Below are 24,148 nucleotides of genomic sequence, written 5' to 3'. Positions count from 1 at the left end.
ATGCCATGCTGCTGTCAAGTTTAATCATGCAATGTAACGTCCATGACAAATAATGCCCTCATAACTAGCGCTGATTATGTCTTTTTAGCCTGAAAGTAAGGTGGGGTTTAAATCCTTTATCTCCTGGGCAGTCAGGGACGTGGTTCAAGAATCGAAGATCAATCGCTTGTTACAAACAGGGCCACTTTCCCCCAATAACTAAGTAAAGTACACTGCACGCATTATCTTGTGATAGATAATGTTTGGTAATCTGGCCTGGTTTATTCTACAAGGACTTTGACTTCCCTCGATTGCAGATTGCACCCAGTGTCATAGCCAGGTCCTATCAATGGCTGCTAACTCTCTCAATGCGCTGTACATTTATATCCCATTTAAGCGAGTGGACTAGCTCCAGCTTTCTCCACATACTCTCACAAGTGTCCTGTTTCCCTTTGTTTGTGTTGGCCTTTGTGTTAAGGCTCGCCCCGATGCCTGCGGGCTTTGTCGCAATACAGATAAATAAGTAAATAAACGTGAGCGATTACAGCAGCAACCTACTGTGCAATGTTCAAAGTGCTTTACTTTCAGGTTCAAAGTTGTGCAGTTTATTTGGATAACCTGTTTGAACGCTCAAACTGCCAAACAGACGTTTATCCTGAAGGAGTCTGGTGAGCACGGACTTCTCCAACCGAAACATAAGTAGACATTCTACGAGTAAAGACACAGGTGTGACGCACTCAATCAAACTCATGTTTTGAATGTGTTGCTAACAGCTGGATCTTTTATATCGCAGGCCCGAGTTGGCTATGACAACCACTTATTTTGTAAAAGAGCATGCTTGCTTCACTAAGCTATGCCACTTGCATTCTTTGTTGTTATTTTCACTATGCTATTACTGCACTGTAGATCACAGTCGAGCACTCGATACTTTAGTAATGTAATTGAGCATTTGCTACATTCGTCATTCATCTTCCCTTTTTACATTTAAAATACATTTATTTTCTCCATTTGTGCGGTGGAATGAAAGAAAATGTGTGTCGATCAAGATATGAAGGCCCTCTTTCAGAGTCAGGCTGTAACTGTAGAAACAGGCGGTATTTCAAATGCCACCTATTGCCATCTGCCTGAGTAGAACTGCTGAGGCATTTATCTCTTGCAATATTCCAAAGGAATAAAGCCTGCAGTAAATACTCAATGATTACGAGATGAAATAACGCCATAGCATTACCTCCACCCGAAATGATCGGGTAAAAACGTTACTCCATCCCAGAAAGGAAAAACAGCTGTTATTTCAAGAGTGAGGAGCAGCTCAGGCCTATTAGGGAAGAGGATTGTAGCTAGGACAGTGTGGGTTAGAGTAAAAATAAATAGATAATAGGGTTTAGGAAGAGTTGCGTAGTTCTGGTGCAATGGCTTTGGAAGTGGTGGGTTTTAGGGGCAAATCATTTTTGGTTGGCTGGGGTTGTGAATTGTAGGTGGAGAGGAAATACTACCTACGTGCATTTTCTCAGACACAACAGAAGGCCAAACTACTGTGAACCCCAGGTGCATTTTGTAGGCAGAAGAGACGGCCCAACCATTAATACCCCCATGCACATTGACTAGGTGTAGGACAAGGCCGAAGCTGAGTGAACCCCATGTGCATTGTTTCAGGAGGATAGCTCAGGGGCAATGCACTCGCCTTGGAAGCAAGACGACACAGAGCACCACAGGTTCGATCCCCGGGTCCGCGCTTAAAAACGTCTGGTTATTAAGCGCATTATAAATAAACTATCATATCATATCATTCACTAGGCAAAGAAGGCCAAAGGACTGAGAACCCCACATGCATTTATTAGAATTAGAAGAAGGCCAAAGCAGTGACAACCACACATAACTTTAGTAGGCATAGAAAAGGCAAGAGCACTGAGAACACCACATGTCTAAGCTTGACTACTGCAACAGCCTCTTCCTCAACTTCCATCTTTTGTCCCTTCACCCCCTTCAACTAATCCAGAATAGGTCTGCAAGACTTATCTCTCCAGCCCTAACGCCTCTACACTCCTCCCCGTGACTGCAAGGATCAAGTTCAAAACCCTCTGCATCATCCACAAGGCTGTCCGGGGCCTGTGACCTCTCTACTGTATCAGGTAATAATGTCACAGGGAAAAGCCATTGGCAATATTATATATGGTGACGGGTTGCGGGGATGTACCCCGAAATGTTCAATGTTATAATGCCTCTGCAAAAAACAGCAACTTTTTTATCAGGCGCAATTTTTTGCAGAGACATTATTACATGGAACCCTCTCTACATCCACATTTCATCCCTAAATACCTCCCAGCCAGAACACTTTGGTCCTCTGGCTCCATCTCTCTGCAGGTCAAACGTTTCTCCAAGAAGAGTTGGAGGTAGATCCCTCTCCTCGGCTGGTGCCTCCCTCTGGAACAGCCTCCCTCTCCCCATCAGGCTTCAGCTGGATCTTCTTAAGTTGCGGAAACTTCTTAAGACCATCCTTTTCTCTGCTGCCTTCTATCTGCCCCTCCCCTGCTAAGCTCACCACCTGCTGCTGAGACTGGGGCCTGGTCCCTTCTGAGTCATACAGGGACCAGAGCACCCCTCCACCAGCCCCTTAAAGCATCCTTTTCCAGCACTTGCCTTTGGGCTCCCTTTCCCGGACTATCCCTACCCAGTCCGCCTGCCCACTGCACTTTGCCTCTCCTCTCCCCTCTTTCCCCTGGCACTTGCCACCTTGGCCTGTACAACACTTGCACCCCCGGGTGTTCCCCTTTTACTGCACTTCTCCTTCTACCTCCACCCCCTAGCACGTATCGCCTGAAGTACTTGCACGGTAGCATTATCACAAGGCCAATGTAACCGTCTCTTTGTTTTCCTGTTACTGTTTTTTCTTATGATATCCCATGCTCCCGCCTCACCTTGCCTTGTGGCGCCTGGAAACACTTCTGTAAAGGTGCCATACAAAGGTCCAATAAATAAATAAATAGGCATAGGAGAAGTCAAGAACACTGAGAACACTACATGCATTTACTAGGCGTAGAAGTCCAGAGCACTGAGAACCCTGTATACATTTACTAGGCATAGAAGACGTCCGAAGCACTGAGAACCCCATATGTGTACTAGGCTGGGAAGGGCAAAACAATGAGAACCCCACAGGCCATTAGTGGGCCTAAGAGAAGTACAAAGTGCTGAGAAACCCACATGCATAAGAGAGTGTCAAAGCTCTGAGAACCCCACATGCACCTAGGCTTAGGAAAAGGTCAAGGCACTGAACTCCACATGTATTTTATCGGCAGAGGAGAAGGCCAAAGCACTATGAACCCCGCATGAATTTTAAAGGTGGATGAAAATGTCAAAGCCCTAAGAACTCCATGTGCATTTATTGAAGAAAAGTGGTGAATGAAATTACCATTTCTGGATCTACTGCATGTCCCAGATGTAGTAGGGGATGGCGTAAGGGTCTAGGGAGGAATATATCTGCTGGGCTTTTATTTCACCTCACAGGGCAGCAGCTGTTTAGTTGGAGAGTCCCAAATAGTACATGGGCCTCTATGTTGGATACACCAGTCAATCGTTAGCTGCAGATCTCCTGTAAATGTCTCAAAAGATTCTGGTATATTGAGAAGATGTGTAATGGAGCATGCAGGGCCTTTAGACACGCATCAGGTGTCAGAGGATTGAGTCCAGGAGGAGGAAGTGGAGCCACCACTGAGGCAGAAGATGGAGAAGACATGGCATCACCTCAGCAACAAAGAGAGTAAACCCCAGATGACAAACAAGAGTCATTCTGAAAATTCCCCACCTATGACTTTCTTGGAAAGAGATGACAATGAACAAAATTGCACACATTATGATCCATCTTCTGATACTAAATTGAGACTTGTCTTTGATGGGACCACAGACAGCAAAGGAGACAAGAGATAGAAGAAGAGGCTGCAAGCATTAACAAACCCATGAAATTGTCAAGTACAAGCACTGATCATAGGAAGAAAGCTTCTGAAACTCTCTGCCCACCTGTCTTCTTACAATGGTCAGCAAAAAAGACATGCTTGTGGTAGTACAATTTTGCAGCCAGTCACATCAACAACATTGACTTCTTAGTCAACAGCACCCACACAGCATCTGCTGTAAAGTACATTGACGGACTCCAATAAGGAGAAGTGGTAAAGGACCCTCTCTGCTCTCCCAGAAAATCTGTACTGTGGAAATATTTTACAGCAGAAATGCTAATCTTGCCATCTGCCTTACATGCTCGAAATGAGCCTTGCAAGGGAAGCTGGGTAACAATTTGGGAACATCTACTATGTGGGCTGAGATAGAACCGCATTATTCTCATGCTTGACAAAAGGAAGGTGGACAGGCAGCCTACAACCCCCCAACTGCAAGCAATGAACACATTTCCCCACCATCCACACCACTACAAAGGGCCCATCGCTGGGAAGATGACAGATGCTGAAGATTTGTGCGTTAACCACCTACAGTCATGCACATAAACTGGCACCGTAAAAGGTGATAGAAATGTTCACTCTGATGCTAGTGGTTGATTCCATTGCAAAAACAAATCTTTAGTTTTTCCTTCATCCTCACCTTATTTGCCCCTAATAACAGGGGGAGCCACTATACGAGTCCTAGCACCACACTCCCAATCTGGAGTTTCTGCCCCAATTAATTTGTCTCTACCAATCAATGAAGCTATAAAAATGCTCTACATAGTGTTACATGCATGTTCAGTCAGTTAACAACCACATTGGATACACTCTATTTGGCTTTCTCAATCATTCTTATAATTCTCCAAGTCCTAGGAAAGAGCACATAAACTGGAGGTTCTACTTAAATGTATTTGGCTGCAAATGTCTTCTTTCTGCACTTTGCCAGTACACCATGCCTACAGTGGCAGAAGGAGATTTTCATGCCTGGAGAGGGCGGCAGTTGGCTCTTGATGGGGCACCAACATTCTAAATGATTGCAGGTCAGTGGGGGTGGTGAACATTTTTAATGGCGCCGATCAAACTTTCCCCCTAATTAGCATGAATAAACTAGCATAGCGAGTGAGCCTCATCTAATGTAGTGCGGTTTGGATTGAGGGGGTTCAGCCCCAAGAATGTTTTTTTCAATTGTGGGTTCAAATGGTGCCCTTTAGGGCACAATGGGGAACAATTGGAGAAAAATAAGGTTATAGTCCATACAGTAACATTGTACAACATTTTCATGAAGCAGCAACCATAAAATAAGTCGATGTTGCCAGGGTAAATCACATTCATGAAGCTGCATCCACAAACTAAGTCTGCATTGCCATTGTAAATCACATTCATAAGACTGTATCCAAATAATTAAGTTAATTTCGGCTCACATAAAAACACAGGCCCTATGAAATACTCCAGGCGAGGCAGAAGGATGATTCAGATAGTCTGGCATTGTGGCAGGCTCAAGTTGGAAGCAGTCAGGTGGTGGGCCACGCTGGCCGGGTCTGAATTTGGTTGCCTAACAACCTCAACTGGATGCAATTGAAAACAGAAAGTAAAGCAATAGCAGCTTGGCCAAGTGGGTGGCAGTGGGTAGGGGCTGTAAAAAAATGGATCAACTAAAGATGGAGACTGGATGAATCCGAGCGCAAAATGCTGAAATGGTGCCAGAAAACAGAAAGGGCCTCATTAGGACCCTGGCGCTAAGTGTTTAACGGCGCCATAAAAGGCTGCGGCGCCGTTAAACACTTAGCGCCTTACTATGAGGTTACTTTGCGGGACCTGACCTGAACGGCTGGTCTAGACCAGCCGTTAAAGTAGGGACCCGCAAAGGGACCTTGGTGCTAAGTACGGTACCGCAATTTGCGGTACCGTACTTAGCGCCTTCCCCATTCCCATAGAGCCCTATGGGGCGAAAATGGGAATGGGGAAGGGCCATGGTTCAATGGGGAATTACCGCCCCGCCAACCGTGGAATGGGGTGGTAATTCCCCATTGAACCATGGCGGACCCGTTACAACACCGGCACGAAGCATGGTGCTAATAGCGCCACGGTTTAGCACCGGTGTTGTAATGAGGGCCAACTTTGGCAAATTGCGGTACCGTACTTAGCACCAAGGTCCCTTTGCGGGTCCCTACTTTAATGGCTGGTCTAGACCAGCCGTTCAGGTCGGGTCCCGCAAAGGGACCTCGTAGTAAGGCGCTAAGTGGTTAATGGCGCCGCAGCCATTTACGGCAAACTTTGGCCCTCATTACAACACCGGCGCTAAACCATAGCGCTATTAGCACCATGGTTGGTGCCAGTGTTGTAACGGGTCCGCCATGGTTCAATGGGGAATTACCACCCCATTCCAAGGTTGGCGGGGTGGTAATTCCCCATTGAACCATGGCCCTTCCCCATTCCCATTTTCGCCCCATAGGGCTCTATGGGAATGGGGAAAGCGCTAAGTACGGTACCGCAAATTGCGGTACCGTACTTAGCACCAAGGTCCCTTGGCCGGTCCCTACTTTAACAGCTGGTCTAGACCAGCCGTTCAGGTCGGCTAGTAAGGCGCTAAGTGTTAAACGGCGCCGCAGGCTTTTATGGCGCCGTTAAACACTTAGCGCCAGGGTCCTAATGAGGCCCAATGAATTTTTCCAAACTCTACACACAAGAAATATAGCATTTTAAACACTGACCAACACTTCCTGTAGACAAAATGTAACATCATTCTCTACAACTAGGGTGGAGGAGAATAAAAGAAAGTCAGTGGATTGTTCCCTCTTTCTACATCACCTGGAAAATACTGCCAAGTACTTTAAGAGCTCGGCTTGTGCCACTGTAATGTTTATTTTAAAAACCACACAGACAAAATTAATTCACTTCTAATTTTATAAATCAACATGACATGTGTTTTTAAAAGGAGCACATCTTTGGTTATGCATGAAAAAAATGACAACCCCTTCTAATCTATATTTTTCATAATAGAGGTTTTTATTCTGCAATGCATTTCATTCCAAGCATGTGAAATAATGTTGAATATAAAACATGTTTATTTTCCAAAAGCAATCAGATTACCCTGTGTATCATCATTTCAAGAGTGGAGAGAATCATATTTTAAATTCACCAAATGCCCATAATTACATGGTACACAGCTAGAACCTATACAGGTAATACAGTACTGTTTACTCTGCTTGGCCAGATAGCAGTTCTAATTTTGTTTTTGCCACTACTTGTTCTGCTGGTTCTTCGGGGTGTCTGAGACAAGCTGAAATTCAGTTCAACCTATATGAGAACACATTTTTAATTAGGGGAGGCTCAGGACCCTGTGAATTAGGTCAGCCATCTGGCACATCAAAGTCTGATTAACACATATACCCACCAACATCGGCTCATCTTAAGTGAAGTAGTCTTAAAAATACATTGAAATACATCCCAGTACAGCCTAAAATGTGCAGATCCAAGCTGATAAGAATCCGGCTTGGTCACATGGTAGACAGCCCTTGGTTTTAGAACCAGACCTTCAAAGGCAGCCAATGAACTTAAAGTTTCAACTTTGACATGAGCCTGCCATAAAAAACATCTGTGCCTAGAACTAATGGAAAATGAAAAAGGGACCTGTCAGCCAATCATACTAATTATTAACTAAAAAGAGGCCTTTATTTGCAGAGTTAAATAGAAACAAAAGCTGAGAATTCAAATATCATTATTTGGTACATTGAAAACAATGGTGTCTCTATCGTTATAATGCATAGGTCTTTGTGAAAGAGGAAACCCACCTTGGCATCATGAGAACCTCCCCTATAAAATGTGACCAAAAGCTGATATATTAATATGTGTTAATAATTGATAAATGATACAATATTAATAATTTAGTCACATTTCATCACACAAATTCAAGCCATGTATACATCAATTTGGCTTGGTCATGGTAATCTAAAATTCCATATGATGTGGATGGAAGACATTCCTACCAGAAGATGTGGAAGGAAATATTGTGAATCCAAATTGTTCAGAAAACACTGCTTCCATATGCAAAAATATGATCAATCTATGAAAGTAAGGGGTGTATCCTATGGGAGCCTCAACCTGTTAAGCATGCCACTGTAAAAATGTACATCAATTATAAATTGCAATGTCAATATGACATAGTTTTGGTAAATGAGACCCTACTTAAGATCAAAACTACAGATATTGGGGAGAGCTATGGGATTTTGAATGCGGCAGAAAGGGGAACTGAATGAGTGCTGAGGTGGGATGACATCTTGAGAAGGAGGATCCCATGGGCCTTGTCCAAAGGGTTGCCTGAACAAGATGTTACCTAAGCCAGACCTGGTTCACAGAGGTGGATAAAGTAGAGAGCAGAGAGGCATGGCTGACTGGGGAGATTACCTAGAGGCTGTGAGTGTGCATTCTGGCACAGAGTCATGAAATAGGTATGTAAAAGTGAGCATACAAATCCCCAATGTAATTAGATAAATGTTCTCTATAATTATCTCTCTTCTAATGGGTGAAACTGGAAGGGAGAGCCATTAAGAGATGAATTGATCCCAAATAGAATGTTTTAATATTGTAGTGTGAAACGCAACTTTCTTTCTCATTATATTAAAAGCCAAGTGAGTTCTTGTTTAGTGGAGAACAAATAGCATATCCCTGCGCACAGCATGCCGTGTCTGATAAACTAAAAACAATTGAATCCAATTAGAATGTTGTAGCATGTTAGCGTGAAATATATCCTCCTTTCTGATCATATTCAAAGCCAAGGCAAGATTCATTTAAGCTGGAACCCAATAGTATTTTTAAACAGGGTGTGAACTCCCTTGCAACCAAAGCCAAGGAAATAGAACACTGGGCCTCATTACAAGATTGCTGGTCCAGTAACAACGTTGCTGGTAAGCTACCGGCACTGTTGTTACTGGAACGGCAAACAACGAGATCTGCGAGCGGGTGCCTGTCCGCCTGACAGGTCTGACCTGGCAGGAGGACCGGCACCCGCAAACCGACCTCAACGGATGCACCAGCACCATTCATGAATGGTCCCGGTGCATCTGGCCACCCCATTCCCATTTAGTCCAATGGGACTCAAATGGGAATGGGGAGTAATAATTACCGGCACTCAGCAATGGGGATTTACCGGGTCCACCAGGGCTGTAATGCCCCGAAAAGTCCCCATTGCCGGGTGCCAGTAAATTCATGACTCTGGCGGCAGCCGTGCCGTGGTATTTACCGGCACGGCTGCCGCCAGGGTCATAATGACCCCACTGTGTGTTTTCACAGGTTTACTCAATAACTTGGGCTGTAGACGGTGGGCCAACTCTCTATAATGTAACAAAAAATGAATAAATTCATAGTCTAACATAACATTTATAAATCAACAGGGAAAGCTGACTCATTTAAAAATATATATTTTAAAGAAAGAGAGCTTATCTGACAAAAGAGCAGACTGGTGACATCACATGACGTAAAGTATCACACAGAGAAGAGATAACAGAAGAAAAAGTAAACAGAACATATAGAAATCGGCAATGAAGTAAGAATCGAGTAAATGTTCACGTGCAAAATGAAGATTACACTTGTGAAATAGCACGGAAGAAAATGCAAACCATTTAACAATTGTACAGATGTTGTAATGCAAGTAGACTAAGTAATCATAAAGGCTGGCTATACGTAGTGAATAGATTGTGGCGATGCGCCAAGGTATATATATGCATAAGAAATCTGGATGTTCCACATCATGTTTTAGCAAATTGGGACCCCATGAGCAGAAAAGCTGAAAGTGTGGCACAGTTAATAAAAGTCGCTGACGTGCAAGAAGAATCCGAGAGGGCTTGTTTGGCCCAGTGTCAAAAGGCCTGTGCAGCCGATAATTGGTTCGCGATCTTCAAGACATACAATGAATTCAAGAGACAGGCCAAGCCCCTGCCAAGGTACAGCAAAAGGAGAATGAGTGCCAAGTTTTATTCGTTTTAAAACAATTAAATACAGAGAAGAAGCTCGAAACGTGGTCTACAGTCACGTGACCTAGATAGAAATAGACTTGGGCAGACAACGCTGAGGTGAGAAGATGAGAGCATGCTCACACTCCCTTTTTATTCCCAGGGATTGTGTGGCTTGCAAGGCCATGTTCAAAGGCTAATTGAATGACAGAAAGTAAGACTGATGATAGGTGTTGGGCTAATTGGGTGGGAGGCATGGTCAAAACCAACCCACCAACACATGGGGTACCAGCTTGCGAGCTGCTAGCAAGTGGAATATTCCAGAAGGGTACAAGCGTGCCAACCAATTATAGAGGGCCACGTATCAAAGAGCCCAATAGTTTGTGAACCAATAAATCACTGTGTATTTTATGACGATGAGGATGACTTGCACTAGAGGAGGGCTTAGTTGCCCACCAGACAATAGAGACCCAATCACAACCACACACCCCATAGAAAGTATATGTAGATGTTTCGTGTTATCCAACCACAATCCAGTTTATGTTTTACAGTTTGCCACGTAGTGTGACATTAGTGATGACAAAGTTTTACTATAAAAGCTTGTTTTTTTAATGAAAATCCGTTGAGACTGTGCCATGAGACTTCCGTTGATGTCCGTTGTACTCCATGTTTTAGAGAATTGTTAATAAAACAGCATACCTTTTGCCAACTTCCTGAGTCAATCTTATTGATGTCTGCATCCCCATCCATCCTATAAGAGCTCCACCTCGTCTTAGAGGGCCTACGGGTTCAATGTTATGTCCTCCGTTTTACGACCAGTGATGAGCTGTAGTGTCATCTGACACTCCCCTTTGTCTACCATAATTGCTATAGAAGCATGCTATGCTAGATGCTTTGTCTGTGGCAAATGATGTGCGCTTATTAAACATATCATTGTGCCACAACCTGAAGTGCTTGTGCATAGGGGAGATTCCCATTGGGTTACTTGTATATACTGTATTCTTGCAGATAGGTAGTGGTGTATAGGTGGGTATGATTTTGACCTGACTTCACCCTCTTGAGGGAAGCCTAAGCCTGCCTTTCGGCAGTTACCCCAGTTTCCTCCTCCTGAGCCATCTACTATGGGACCATCTCTGTCTTCTCTGATTAGCGCTCTTAAGTCTCCTAAAGCACCAACCGCCTCTTCCTCACCCCACTGCCTTTTGTCTTCCTGATCCTCTGTGACTACCCCTCCATGCTGCTCCTCGAGTACCTTCTTCTCTCTTAAAACTCCAAGGTCAAGGTTATCTCACACCTACTGCAGGTACTCCTTGAGTTACTGCCTCTAACACAATCTTCTCTCCTCCATGATTGGTAGCCACAGGCTCCTCCTCCTCATACTATGACTCCCCCTCCACATCCTCTCCAACCGCCTCCTATTTCTCATCCACTGTCTCCACTTCCTAAACCACCATCTCTGCTTCCTCAACCACTGTCTCTGCTTCCTCAACCACCATCACCTCTTTCTCAGCGACCATCTTCTTTCCTCAACCACCTGCTCCCCCTCCTCAACCTTTAAGCTTTATCTCAATCTCCTTCTGTCCCTCCTCAAACTTTCTCTCCCTTCTGACTGACTCCCTCAACCTCTGACACTTTGTTAATCAAGCTCCTCATCTACTCCCCACAGCACTCCTTCAAAATAAAAGGACATGCTCGCTAAGGTGTCAATGTGCAAAATACATATGTGCCTAAGGTGTCCAATGTTCCTAGGGTGTCTATGTGCAAAACACCAAACAAGTGATAGGCAAAGGGATTCTTGTGAGACTTCCATGAGGGGGAAAGTCTTCTCGAAACACACTTACTGTAGGGACGGTGACTGAGCACAGCATAGGAAGATTTCTCATGTTCACATGGTAAATCTGCCGAATTACCACCAACTCGATTATTGTTACTACCATGGTTACAAGTGGTGGTAGGGCAATGTTAATCCCTGCTTTTGGAGTCCATAGAACTCCATAGGGATTTCGGCAGAATTACCAATAGTGGTAATTCCGCTGGCGGTAGTGCTAGCAATGTTTGACAGTAAGGTGGAGGATTTACCTCCCTCAAAAAGCTTGGCGTAAGTCCTCCACCTTACCACCAAACATGTAGTATGATGGTGCAGTAATGCGTCTGTAATGGAATTACAGACGCATTACCCGCACCACCGTACTTGTAATGAGGACCAGCATTTATTTTCTCTATAAATACAGGAATGGGAAGGTGTAAGAACTTTTTCTTTTTTTTTTCTTTTTGGGGTGGCAAAATGGGAACAGGAAAAAGTAGAAAGGGATCTTTCTTTTTGGATTTTCTTTAGAAGTGACTTGTGGTGAAAGTGGAATGTTGGAGAGGGGTAACCTTTTTGACAGCCCAAAAGCCCAAATTGTGGGGTTTGGGCAGAATATTCAAACATCCCTCCCCCTCACAGTCAATACTCTAATGGATGAAAAACCGAAGGGCCATCAATCCACCAAATGATCAAAAGAAGGAATCATTGGTCTGTATCCATTGATAGCATAGTGTGACAACTACAACTATCTTGTGGCCCAGTTATTACCGCAGGACTTACCAGAGATTTCCTTTTTAACTCCCTTTTTATGACTGGAAAGTTGACTCAATTGGGTCCTATATTTGCTAATAAAGGGATGAACGAAGAGTTCAACTTTCATTGTTTTCTTTAGATTCACAATGATGGGTACTAAGTGTAATCTCACTATTGAGAGACTTCATTTACTAACAGGATTATAACCATACCATTTGCCTTGCATACACAATGCCTATGCCTGGGTTTTCCTAGATTGACTTTTTGTTTATAACTTACTATTGACTTAATATTTAGGTGGACTTTTAATTCGTTTGAGAATGTGATCATGTATACATTTCTTAATTTTACACACATTTTTAGATCATGTGTCAATGATTTTGCTATTATTCAAGACAAATCCTGACAGATACACATAATATTTGAAGTATCAATTGTTTGATATATTAAATAGTTATTTCCATTAAACACATGTTTTCCATCAAGGACAAGCTCACTTGGACTGTACGAGATTCACTTTAATTAATTCTCCAGTGATTTACTATCAAGCAAAAATAGCATGAATAATGTCATACATCCAATATTAATTGTACACTAACTAGATGTCTGTTAACAATAACTGCAAATTCTATTTGACACTAATTGGATATTTGGATCTCACTTGAGATTTCAAAAATTGCCTTGATTAACCTCCATACCAATATTCTATTACGTGATATGTTTTCCTATTATGCGACCCAGTCTATTCCATTTTTCCCTATATGTCGTTACGGGATACTAATCAAATTATCACTCACTCTCCGTGTCCTAAGATGACTAGAGATAGATGTTACATTCCCTTTCTTCTTTGCATGACCGAGTCTTTCTTTAGTTTCTATACGCTTGCTTATCGCTCATTTTTTAATTACACGCTACCTCAATACACTAATAGGCTCCTTTACGGTTCTCGTCATCTTCACATAACCTAGAGTCAGAACTAGGTTGTTATTTTCATTTATGCGGTCCTTTATATTCTCAAGTTCCGTTGTCCGATCATATTCATAGTAAATACACATACCATTTTGGTGTTTCTCACCAGCCTGCCCTTTAGCTCTATTAATGCATTGCTTTGGAAACCTCACACGCAACACAGTCGGTTTCGGTAGTTGTGGCAGCGATTCACGTGGATTACTTTCGTTCGTACATATACTAGATCAGGCCGATACGTTCACCGGTCCAGCCTTTAGCACCATGAATACATTGCCTTGCAACCTTATATACAACAGAGTTGCTCGCGCTAGCTGCGGTGGCGACGGGCTTGGATCACTTTCTTACGAATTCACACAAGAAAGGTCGGAACGCTCTCCTTTCTCTGTTCACTTGGTGTAATCTTCATGCCACATTTTGAGGGACACTCATTCTGACTGTTCCGCTCCACCTTCTTATCATTTCAGCTACTTCTATACTCACAGTATTATGATTAAGTTGGTTCGTGGAAGTTACTCTGACAGTCTTTTGAATACATTTTTCCAAGCTAGGTGCTTTCCATTAGCACACAGTTTTCTTCCAGTTTACAACGGGTCTCCCAAATCTTGCTCACGTTTATTATTGTCTTTTTATTGCGGACAGGAATTATACCCACACGCTTACTATTAGGGATATCCCCTTGTTGTTTCATTGAATTTTATTAAGGTATTCTATTTTTATGCTCCCTACTATTCTATACACCGCTCTGTTGGCACAGGTTCACAGGTGATTGGCAACTTGTGAGGTGACATGCATGTATAATTGAACATAATGCTTTGCACTTGTTTCCTAGTTGAACCAACTGAGTGTTTCTGTCCTCTGTCCTCTTTATTCTTGTTCTATATATCACTTAAATATAATAATAAAGGAGATGAATATTCTATAACATCTGTCTAGTAGCTCCTGCTAATTCAATGAGTTGGCCTGTACTATAGATGCACCGTATATCCGATACCAATGGTCATAACAGAACGATTTGTTGATGTGACTATCAAATCACTGTATTGACAGTATGTATATTATATCATCGATTGTTGAATTACACCTGATGAAGGGAAGATTTTCACGAAATGCATTGTGCTGACGTCTTTTTGAATATAAAAGAAGATTGGAATGCAAAATGTATCTCCTACGTCCATTATTACTGAGAAAATGTCTTTTGAACAACATTGTAAAGTTGATGAATTGAATGCAACATAATTCTCTATATGTGTTTATGTAATTTTGGCTGTAATACACAGCATAAAGGTGTGCAGGGGGTGGGAGTGTCTGATACTGTTCCAACAGCGTCTTTGTTGTCATATATTTGCTAAGTGCAGTCACCAGTTCTTTTCAATTAATAGGTGAGACTGAACAAGAAGTACAGGAATGCACCCAACCTTTAAAATTCACTTGTGCCCGTTGACCTGCTAAATAGAAAAAATCTGTTGGATTTTGAGGAGATCCCAAATTAATAGGAACACGTGTTTACATGTATTTTATTTTCTTTGCACAATCTCCAGGGAGTCAAAAAGATGGGGTGGATTTTCTGCCCTTCTAATCGGAAGCTGGTTACTTAGTGTTATCTACAAAAGCTTGACATTTAATCCAGATTTATTGATGACCTTTTCCTACTGGTGCAGGCACATTTCAAAGAGGAGGGGATGAGTGTGAGGCCTTGAGAGGCATGGCAAGTTAGAGGGCTCTGAATGGATAACTTTGCACATTTTTGACTTGATTTGATTTGGGTATTTATATTGCGCAAATCCTCAAGGGAACCTGGCAGAAACTGCATCTAGGTGCAGATGTCAACAAAAATGGTGAATAAGAGGCCACTATGAGTAATAGAGTAGACTGATATTTATTGAAAAAGGTAGGTCTTAAGCTTCTTCCTGAACAACAGCGGAGACTTGATATTTCGTAGTTCGGGAGGCAACGAATTCCAAGTTTTAGGCTCATATGTGGAGAAATACCTGTCTCCACGATGAACAAATTGAGAGGGGGGAACTAGTTGGAGGTTTTGGCTTGCAGATCGAAATAGGCAGTCGGGAAGGTAAGAAGAGATCTTAGAGACCAGATAGCTCAACGCACGGCCATGGAGGCATTTGAAAACGAGGCAAAGTGTCCTAAAGATAATGGTCTGATGAAACCTTCTACTATGAGGAGATATTGGGCCTCATTATGTGCCCAGCAGTAACCTTGCCGGTGCTACCAGCGGGTTGCCGCCAGACCCCATAAAGATTTACCAGTGCCTGACTTCCTGGTGCCACCGGCTCATTATGAGTCCGGGACACGAAAGCACCAGCACCCTTTTAACGGTACTGGTGCTTCTGTGACGACTTTGCTTACCATGACCATTGTGCCCAGCAGGGTCAGACCTGTCGGGCACAGTGGCTCCGGCAGATAAATCTGTAGTTTGCCGGTCCGGAAACAAAGGTGCCGGCACCCTTATTTACGGACCGGCAAATTTGTTATGAGGCCCATTGATGTGGTTCTCGGGACACTATAAATGATTCTAATGGCTGGATTCTGTGCCTCTTTCAGATGTCACAGCTGGCTAGCCGAAATTCCTGTAAGAAGGGCATTGCAATAGCTCAATTTAGAATTAACCAATGCCTCAACAACGGCTGGGAAATCTTTTTCTGCTATAAGGGGAAGAGTGGGCCACAGTAGTTTAAGCTGATAATAAATCAATTTTACAGTTTTGGTTATATGAACATTTAATTCAGATTTAACTGCCAGACGCAGCCAAGGATTTTGACCTCAGGAGAACGTGGTACAAATGTCAAATAGAGCAGGCCATGGAATGCCAGAGTAAGAGCCTGGCAACAGATTTTTTTGGGTCAAGTATGATAATCTCGGTTTTCGATGGATTTAATTGCAGCCTGTTTTCCAGAATCCAAATTTGTATTTTTTTTTAGGACAAGCTAGTATTCTTTGAATTGCTTCTGTGTTTTTAGCCTGGCGTAGATTTGGGTGTCGTCGGCATACAAATGATATTTTAGGTTAAATTGTGAAAAGATGTTTAATAAAAGGACACATGTAGATATTAAATAACTGCGGCGAAAGAGGCAACCCCAATGGAACTCCGCAGGGAACAGGCAGAGAGTCAGAATAGTAAGCCACCATTTTCCCCTGTTGAGTTAAGTTGGAGAGAAAAGAAGAGAACCACTTCAGTGACTCTTTGGATACCTTGGCAACCTTGGCCAATCTGGAGATGAGGATGTCAAAATCAACTGTATGGAAGGCTGCCGATATGTCAAGCATGACAAGCATGCTAAAATCACCTTTGTCAGCAGCCCTGAGAATATCATCCCAGACAGCCACAAGAGCAGTTTCAGTGCCATGACCAAGCCTAAATCCTGACTGAAAGGTGTCAAGGATCCCATGTTCATTGAGAACATTTTGAAGTTGTATAGTAACTATTATCTCAAGAATCTAAGTGTGAGACACCAGGCCAGCAATGGGGTGGTAGTCGGACAATATATTGTGGTCTTGTGAGGGATTTTTGAGCAAAGGGGCGAGGAACGATCTTTTCTACTCTGTTGGCACAATGCCTTCATACTGTGATTTTGTATAAAAAGTAGAGTGGCATTTTTCTCCTCTGCCATTTATTCAATCATCTTAAAAGCATCTCCTGGTCAATCAAGAGCCAGCCAACGATTGGTCCAGTACCGGAGGGTGCCTTCAAAATGTTTTCCTGGATGTTCACTATTGCTTAGTCCTTGCTGTGGTCTTCCCTCAAATATGGCTCAGCAAGAGGAAATAGATTGTTTAAAGCCGATTGGAAAGAATAGCTGGCTCACAATTACATTTTTTGAGAAGTGCTATTTTTCAAATTTGCTATTTTACACTGGCATGGAACTGCACATTCTGGAATCAATCCAAGTGTGTTAGTTTGCATTTTTCATGTCAATGGACTGCAGTTCCAGTAATTTAAACTTAACAAACTTCTAAGAATTCATAGACGGAAGCATAAAAAATAAAGTGACACAAAGTACATTTGTAGTAGAAATTGATTGCATTCATTTAAAACAATCAAAAGCGATGAACATATTTTGAAATCCATTGCACAGGGGATGCGCGGGGTTTGTTTTAGTGATCAGGCGAGGTGGGCTTCAGACATCCTTGAAGATCTTAAGCATTTATGCAGAATGCTCTGTAGCACACTCATGCACGTGGCCATAATACTAGCTTTGCATTAATGATCATTGATTTCAGACGGCACTTTTGCTTGCTACAAATGGATCTGTCTTGGTCAACATAGATTTGAGCTTTTTTCTCTCGTTTTGTCTGCTCAGCCACCTGAGATGGGGGATTTCAGTGGTGTAACCTTTATTGGCAAACTGTTTGCAGACTTGTTTTATTTATACTGTGGTATTGAGGGGTGCAGGATGCGTTTAGTAGCAACATTAGAATCCACAAGAGCCAAGTTAGTATTGGGTAAAATACCTTTGTTTGGACGATGCCTTTTTGTAAGGTGGGGATACACTGGAAGGCTCTGGAAGGAGGGCAGTGTTAACGTTTTTCCTTCTATGAATTATGAATTGTGAGCTAAAATAATTGCTAATTTCACTACAAAGCCAATGGGGATATCACCTGACCTATTTGGATTGGCAATTTGAGAATTCTTTTATTAAGGTTAGTTTCTCTTAGGAGTCAATTCGTAATGAAAATTCGTTTTGTAAGAAAGTATTTTTTTTTAAATCTAGAATCAATGTGTTATTGTAATGGATTGCTTCTTTTTTAATACATCAATTTGTTTTTCAACAGATATGTTAAGTTTTTTTTTTGTCTGTGTCAGACTTGGTGTTGGTTATAACTGTGCCCCATCAGCCAAACGTCTGAAACATTGGGTGGTGCTGGTTGTAGTTTAAAGGGTCGACTGTAATTGATTTGAATGCAATAGTTTCGAGTCAAAAGGACCGGGAAAAAAAGGTTGAATGTTTATTTTTTTTATTATTATTTTTTGTTTTGGAGGAGTCCCCCCAAACCCGTGTTTTTGGTGTAAAAACCATTTTTTGTTCCTATACGGAAGCCAAAAAATAAAAATACATTTAAAAAAAGGCATTCAACCTTTTTTTTCGGTCCTTTTGTTTCGAAACTATTGTAATACGAAACAATGTATTCGATTCTTTGACTGGACACCGGTAGTACTTCTATATCTTTCCAATGAACTGTGCATCCATATCTTTCAAGATATTTTCTATCGGAGTGAGCACCATTTCCACCTCCTCCCTATATGAATGGGCTTCTACCATCTTGCCCCGCTCTTCCTATTGTTCATGTTAATGTTAAAGGATATTTGTACCGCACACTAACCACTCTGGAGTGGTCTGCTGCCGCTCTGGTGGCTCTGAAAAGGGAAGGGGGTGAGTTAGTGGGAATAAGCAGGAAAAGTGCAAGAGAGCAGTGATGTGCCGTTGTCGGCCTCAGCCCGGTTGACACTGTTCACTGGGCTTCAGGTGTTTTCAAGTCTGTAGCCTTAGTGTGCTGTTGTGCGAGTCTATGGGCCTCATTCCGAGTATGGCGGTAAGGGATAGCGGCCACCGGTAACGAGACCGGTGGCGGTAATCCCTTACCGCCATACTCCGAGTTCCCTTTGCGCCCTCGCCCTTAACGCCTGCTTTGAGCAGGTGTTAAAGTCGAGGGCGCAAAGGGGCCTCCAAGCCAATAACGGTGACCGTAATGAACGGTCACCGTTATTTGCATCTTCCCCATTCCCATTGAGCCCTATGGGGGCTCATTTGGGAATGGGGAAAAGCCTTGGTGAATGGGGAATTACCGCCCCGCCAACCTTGGAATGGGGCGGTAATTCCGCCATCCACCAAGGCGCTGCCGGTCCGGGTACGGCGTCAACCAAGGCGTTAATAGCGCCATTGGTTAGCGCCGTACTCGGAATGAGGCCCTATGTGTGGTTTGTTTTGTTGTTGCGGTGTGGTGAATTTTGTGCAGTTTATTATGCTATAGAGTTGTGGTTGTGTTTGTTTAGAGTTTGAGAGGTGTATGAGGAGGGGTGAAATTGTTAGTGGGTTGTTTATTGGCATCTCTGTCTAGAAGTGATGTTTTAAAATTTCAACATTCTTTCTAGATGTGGCACGTGGATAGCAATCCGGCGCTGTCCGACATTCACAATACCTTCCATATATGTCGCCCACCAATATTCACAACTGTATTCACAACTATTCACAATAGTCACAACTATTCACGGGACTTCAAACTTTTTTTAAAAATTATGCAGCTTCTCTTAAAATGTGTGTTTCCCTTTAATGTGTGTTTTTCCCTTATGATGTCTTCTCATCAATATGCCTCAGCGCACGTCTATGCCTCAAAGTCCCTATGTACCTCAAGGGATTACAAGCGTGTATTACACATATCTTTTATCTATTCCTGTGTATCATTTCGTACCTCCTGGGCTAGCTTGCTATGCACCCTGAAGCCATGAAGGATGCAAATCAAGGCCCAAACAAAATAACGAAAAGTCAAGACTTTGCTTGCCTTCCTGGAAGGCTGGGAGGACTGCTCTTTAAGGGCCCGGTTTCTGCATCACACCAGTCGCAGAGATAGGGCCCTTCCTCACAAACAAGTCCAGGGGCTGAAGCACTGTACCTGGAGCCGAGACTACATGTTCTGTGTTAGCACAAGCATTGGCAAAGCTAAATTCCTAAGCAATGTTGTTGTCTCTAACTGGTACCCAATCGTATAGGCAGGTGAACTCACTACCTCACTATCTCAGATGTATATTCTCATTACATAAATGTTCTCCCTGACAGTCCAGCTGAACATTTGAAGGTAAATGCAGAGCCATGACTTTTAAACCAACACCCTAGTCTTGTAATCCCAGAGAATCCAGTATAAGTGCTTATGCACGCGGCTGTCTCTAGATCAAATGTCCTCAATATATTTTCCAGGCAAGGGCCGCACTGGTTGTCTCCTATGAGTGGTATTTCATTGTTGTACAGTTAAGGGCTCACTGATATGCTCTCCCAGTCCAGCCCAAGCTTGGAGTGTCTGCCTGCCCTGGAGGATATGGACTTGCCTACAGATCAGGGCTGAACGCGTTGCCTGCACTTAATGATGCGCTATCACTGAGTCTGAGCCAGTGGCTCCTTTGAATGATACACGGATCCTCGAAATGATAAGCGCTCCCCCTACAGGGACGATTTCCCACTGCTGCATTGTCTATGCGGAGGGTCTCAATTTGCACTTTATTGATTCATTATTTATTTTTTGCAATGGACGATATTAATGCAAAGTGAGATTCCCCTGGTCACTTTGTCTTCTTTTTTGTGGTTTAAGGTAATGGAGAAATGTTTAAAGCTGGGAGCCAGGAGTGTCTTCTATATCGCTGCAGACATGTCTTTACCCCCAGATACTGAAAAAGTGGTGAAGTTTGCCTTGGAAAAGCTTGGTAAGTGAAAATGTGGGGATAAACGTTTCTTGAATAAAAGAGAGAATCCCTTGGGATCAAATTCTCTAAATGTAGGGAGACATGCCCCCAGATCCAAGAGTATTCCCCAGACAGTGAAGAGATAGGAATCATAAGGTGCCTCAGATCAGAGAGCAGCCATAGAGGAGGGATCAGAGCGCAGCCTCAGACTAAGCATCAAGGATCGTCACCCAGATCAGAGACCTCTCCCAATACCAACGACCCATTCAGGGCAACAATCAGGGGCCGCTACACAGTGGAGTATATTTGCTGAAAATGTTGGGGGGGACATGACATCTGAAGAAAAGGTGTCAAAGCCAAATGAATGGGGACAAAATGGTGTGCCATGAAAGTTGGAGGGGACAAACACCCCTGCCCCCCCCTGAAATTACGCCCATGCCGCTACAGGAGATGGGGTCACATAACAGTTCTGAAGTCAGAGAGCCACTCAGTTCCGCAATCAAGAGGCAGCCCCTACCTCTGAGAGCAGCGGGAGAGTTGGTATCAAAGAGGCATTCTGAAGTAAGAGAGCATCCCCAGTTCAGAGAGAGGCCTCCAGCAAAAGATTAGGAACATCCATTCGATCAGATCCAGGACAGGGAGCAGAGAGCAGCCGATCATCAGATCTGTTAGGTCCTGATGATGTGTGACCTCCATTCTCGCGGAGATCTGTTAGTGTGTGAGCTTTTCCCCCATGGGTGCTTGTTAGCGTGTGAGCACCCCTTGCCATGTAAGTCTAGGAGTTATTTTCTCATTAGAGCAAGGAGATGGGAGTCGGTTGCTGTGTTACATGGCCCCACTCTTAAACATCATAGATCAATATACCCACAGAGAGAAATGCAGGCCAACCACCCGCAAACGAAAGTACTTTAGATTCTACGAATGACCACTCTCTCCTGCAGGATTAATTAATTCCCAGACTTGCATCTGTATAGTTGATATGGGTGCTGCCAAATGATAACATTTCTTTAGTAATGTTGTGACATGTTTATATCGATCGTTTATTTGTTTATTTTACAATAGGCCTTCATAATATGGGTGGTATATTTTTTCGAAGACTTATAGCATGCAGTAAATAACGTATGCATTAATTTTGGGAAATTCTGAATAGAAGAAATCAGTAACGTGTGGATTCTACATATGGTATTTCTGAAAAATCTACATGCATTATTTTGTACATTTGTTTTTTTTAACGTCCAGTTCCACCTTTGTTTTTATGATAGAAATGGATTCTGTATTGTGGCAGCATATACTGCTGCTTCAGGAAGTGGGGCGGCGGGAAACAGATATGCACCCCAAAAGACGTGCCATCCATTAAAATGCTTTTGTAAATCTGGCCCATAGTTTTTTTTATGTGCATGCAAGCACTATTTGTTACCCAGTAAAAACAGGAAATAAAGTTTCAAATCTGTTTTGAGGTTTTTACCATTTTTACTGTCAGCTCGAATGAAGGTACAAATTGGATGAGTTCTTATAATATGCTTGACCTTTGAATCAGAAGGTATTTTAGAAATACCACTTGTAGTTAATAGCCCTTCGTTCTTAATTTGGAGGGTGGGAAAAAGGGTTTTTTGAAAATACCCCCCCATTTTTTACCATTGATATTTGCCCATTTTGGGACATGTTTAACTTGCAAGAAACCTGGCTGATGGTAGGAGTTAAAATAGATGGCTTCACAATATTAGATCAAAAGGTAACACATTTGAAGGGAGGCTGGTCCTCTGGGGGCCTGCTGATTGCCTCCATAAATTCGGTAATAACAAAAGTGGAAAAACTACTGAGTAAGAACCTAATTATTCTTGCAGGGAAATTGGGCTATCGGTTAGGAGGCATTTCAAAATCTAACATTGGTGAATCTATATAGAAACCCCTTGTGTTCTGGCTTGGAGTCTTTCTTGGAAGATGTTTCAGATACACTGTTAGAGGCCTTCTCGTCAGGAGGTCAAACAAATGTAATAGTGACTGGTGATTTGAACTCATACTGTATGCCAACTAACTCACCTAAGTATAAGTACTCAGTGTCATGGGAAAATGGAGAAAAGGTGGATGTCTTTTTTTAATGAGTGGGATTTGGTACTGGAAAACGGAAACATCGAGGGCGATTTGCATTTTGCCTCAACATGGAAAAATTGTCAGTCGCAATCAGTCATTGATTACATAATATTATCAAGAGATATGTTTTGAGAAATGTGTGGGCATGGAGATCAGGATAACCCCCCTAAGTGACCATAACATGTTAACAGCAGGATTTGCATTTGGAGAATGAAGAGCAGAGTGCGGTAGACAGGTAGACTTGACCGTGAATGATGGGGGAAAGAGGCTATCAAAATTCAAAACGAGCAGCCTTTTACTAAATAGAAATCTACCTGAGATAGTGTCAGCCACCCTGTTGAGTAATTTAGAATCAATCTGCACTCCGGAAAATATTAGAGATTTTATTTGGGATTTGTAGAAATCCAAATATATTGGGAGCAATATGGGGATTACCCATAACCACGCGTACGATCCCGAAACGTGGACATGGAAAAAAGAACTACGAAAGGATATTAGAAAGAAATTTCTATCAGCTAAGAAGAAGGTGACAGCAGACTATAAAAACTGGCCCAGAGCGCAATGATTTTTAAAATAACAGAGACAGTGATAATAAATGCTGAGTATGCTGGTCTCAAACAACACACTTCATTTGTGGTCTTTAATAAACCAGGAATGGGATGCAAGTGCAACGGCAGAGTTGTATGGTGACGGAGGATGCTTAGCCAAACCATTTTAGGAACCTGTATAAAAATCCTTTAGTGGAGAAAGAGCAAGGGACTAGTAATGGGACCTGGTCACTGCGAGTGACAAGGGATACTTTAGAGCAGTTAATAAAGAAGTTCTCCTCATCCCATCTGGACCAAATGGCCTGACTAATACAATCTTTAAAGCTGATGTTCCCCTATGATCCCTTGTAGATCTGACTCTATTTATCAATATAGTCCGTCTGAAATGTATTCCAGCGAGTTGGAGGACTGCAATTATTATCCCAATCTTCAAGAAGGGCGACTAGGCAGATCGTGTTAATTATCGCCCGATCGCACTTCTAGACACTGACAGCTAACTGTTTGCAGGAGTAGTCCTACAGGAATTGGAACAGTGGGCTGAGACCAAGGGAATTTTGGACACAGCCCCGATAGGTTTTAGGAAAAACATGTCCACTCCCCTGAATGGCTTAATTGTGAACATAATACATGATAAAGCATGGACAGGAAGTAACCTATCCCTTTATGGCGCATTAGTCAGTCTTCCAAAAGCATTCAACACTGTTAACAGAAGGCGCTTATGG

The 24,148-nt window shown here is 42.8% G+C and overlaps 1 protein-coding gene across 1 annotated transcript in view; it reads left to right on the top strand.

The window, feature by feature from the left end:
* Window positions 1–24,148, top strand: part of HSD11B1L (hydroxysteroid 11-beta dehydrogenase 1 like) — a 222,692-nt gene that overhangs the window by 93,024 nt on the left and 105,520 nt on the right. The window contains exon 3 of the mRNA XM_069648470.1: window positions 20,697–20,808. Within this exon, the coding sequence (XP_069504571.1) occupies window positions 20,697–20,808 (112 nt within the window). The remainder of the gene's footprint in view (window positions 1–20,696; window positions 20,809–24,148) is intronic.

Source organism: Ambystoma mexicanum, chromosome 1p (assembly GCF_040938575.1).
Source record: "Ambystoma mexicanum isolate Mex_15411 chromosome 1p, UKY_AmexF1_1, whole genome shotgun sequence".
NCBI lineage: Eukaryota > Metazoa > Chordata > Amphibia > Caudata > Ambystomatidae > Ambystoma > Ambystoma mexicanum.
Note: the sequence above shows the minus strand (reverse complement) of the source record. Positions and strands in the feature narration are given on the sequence as shown.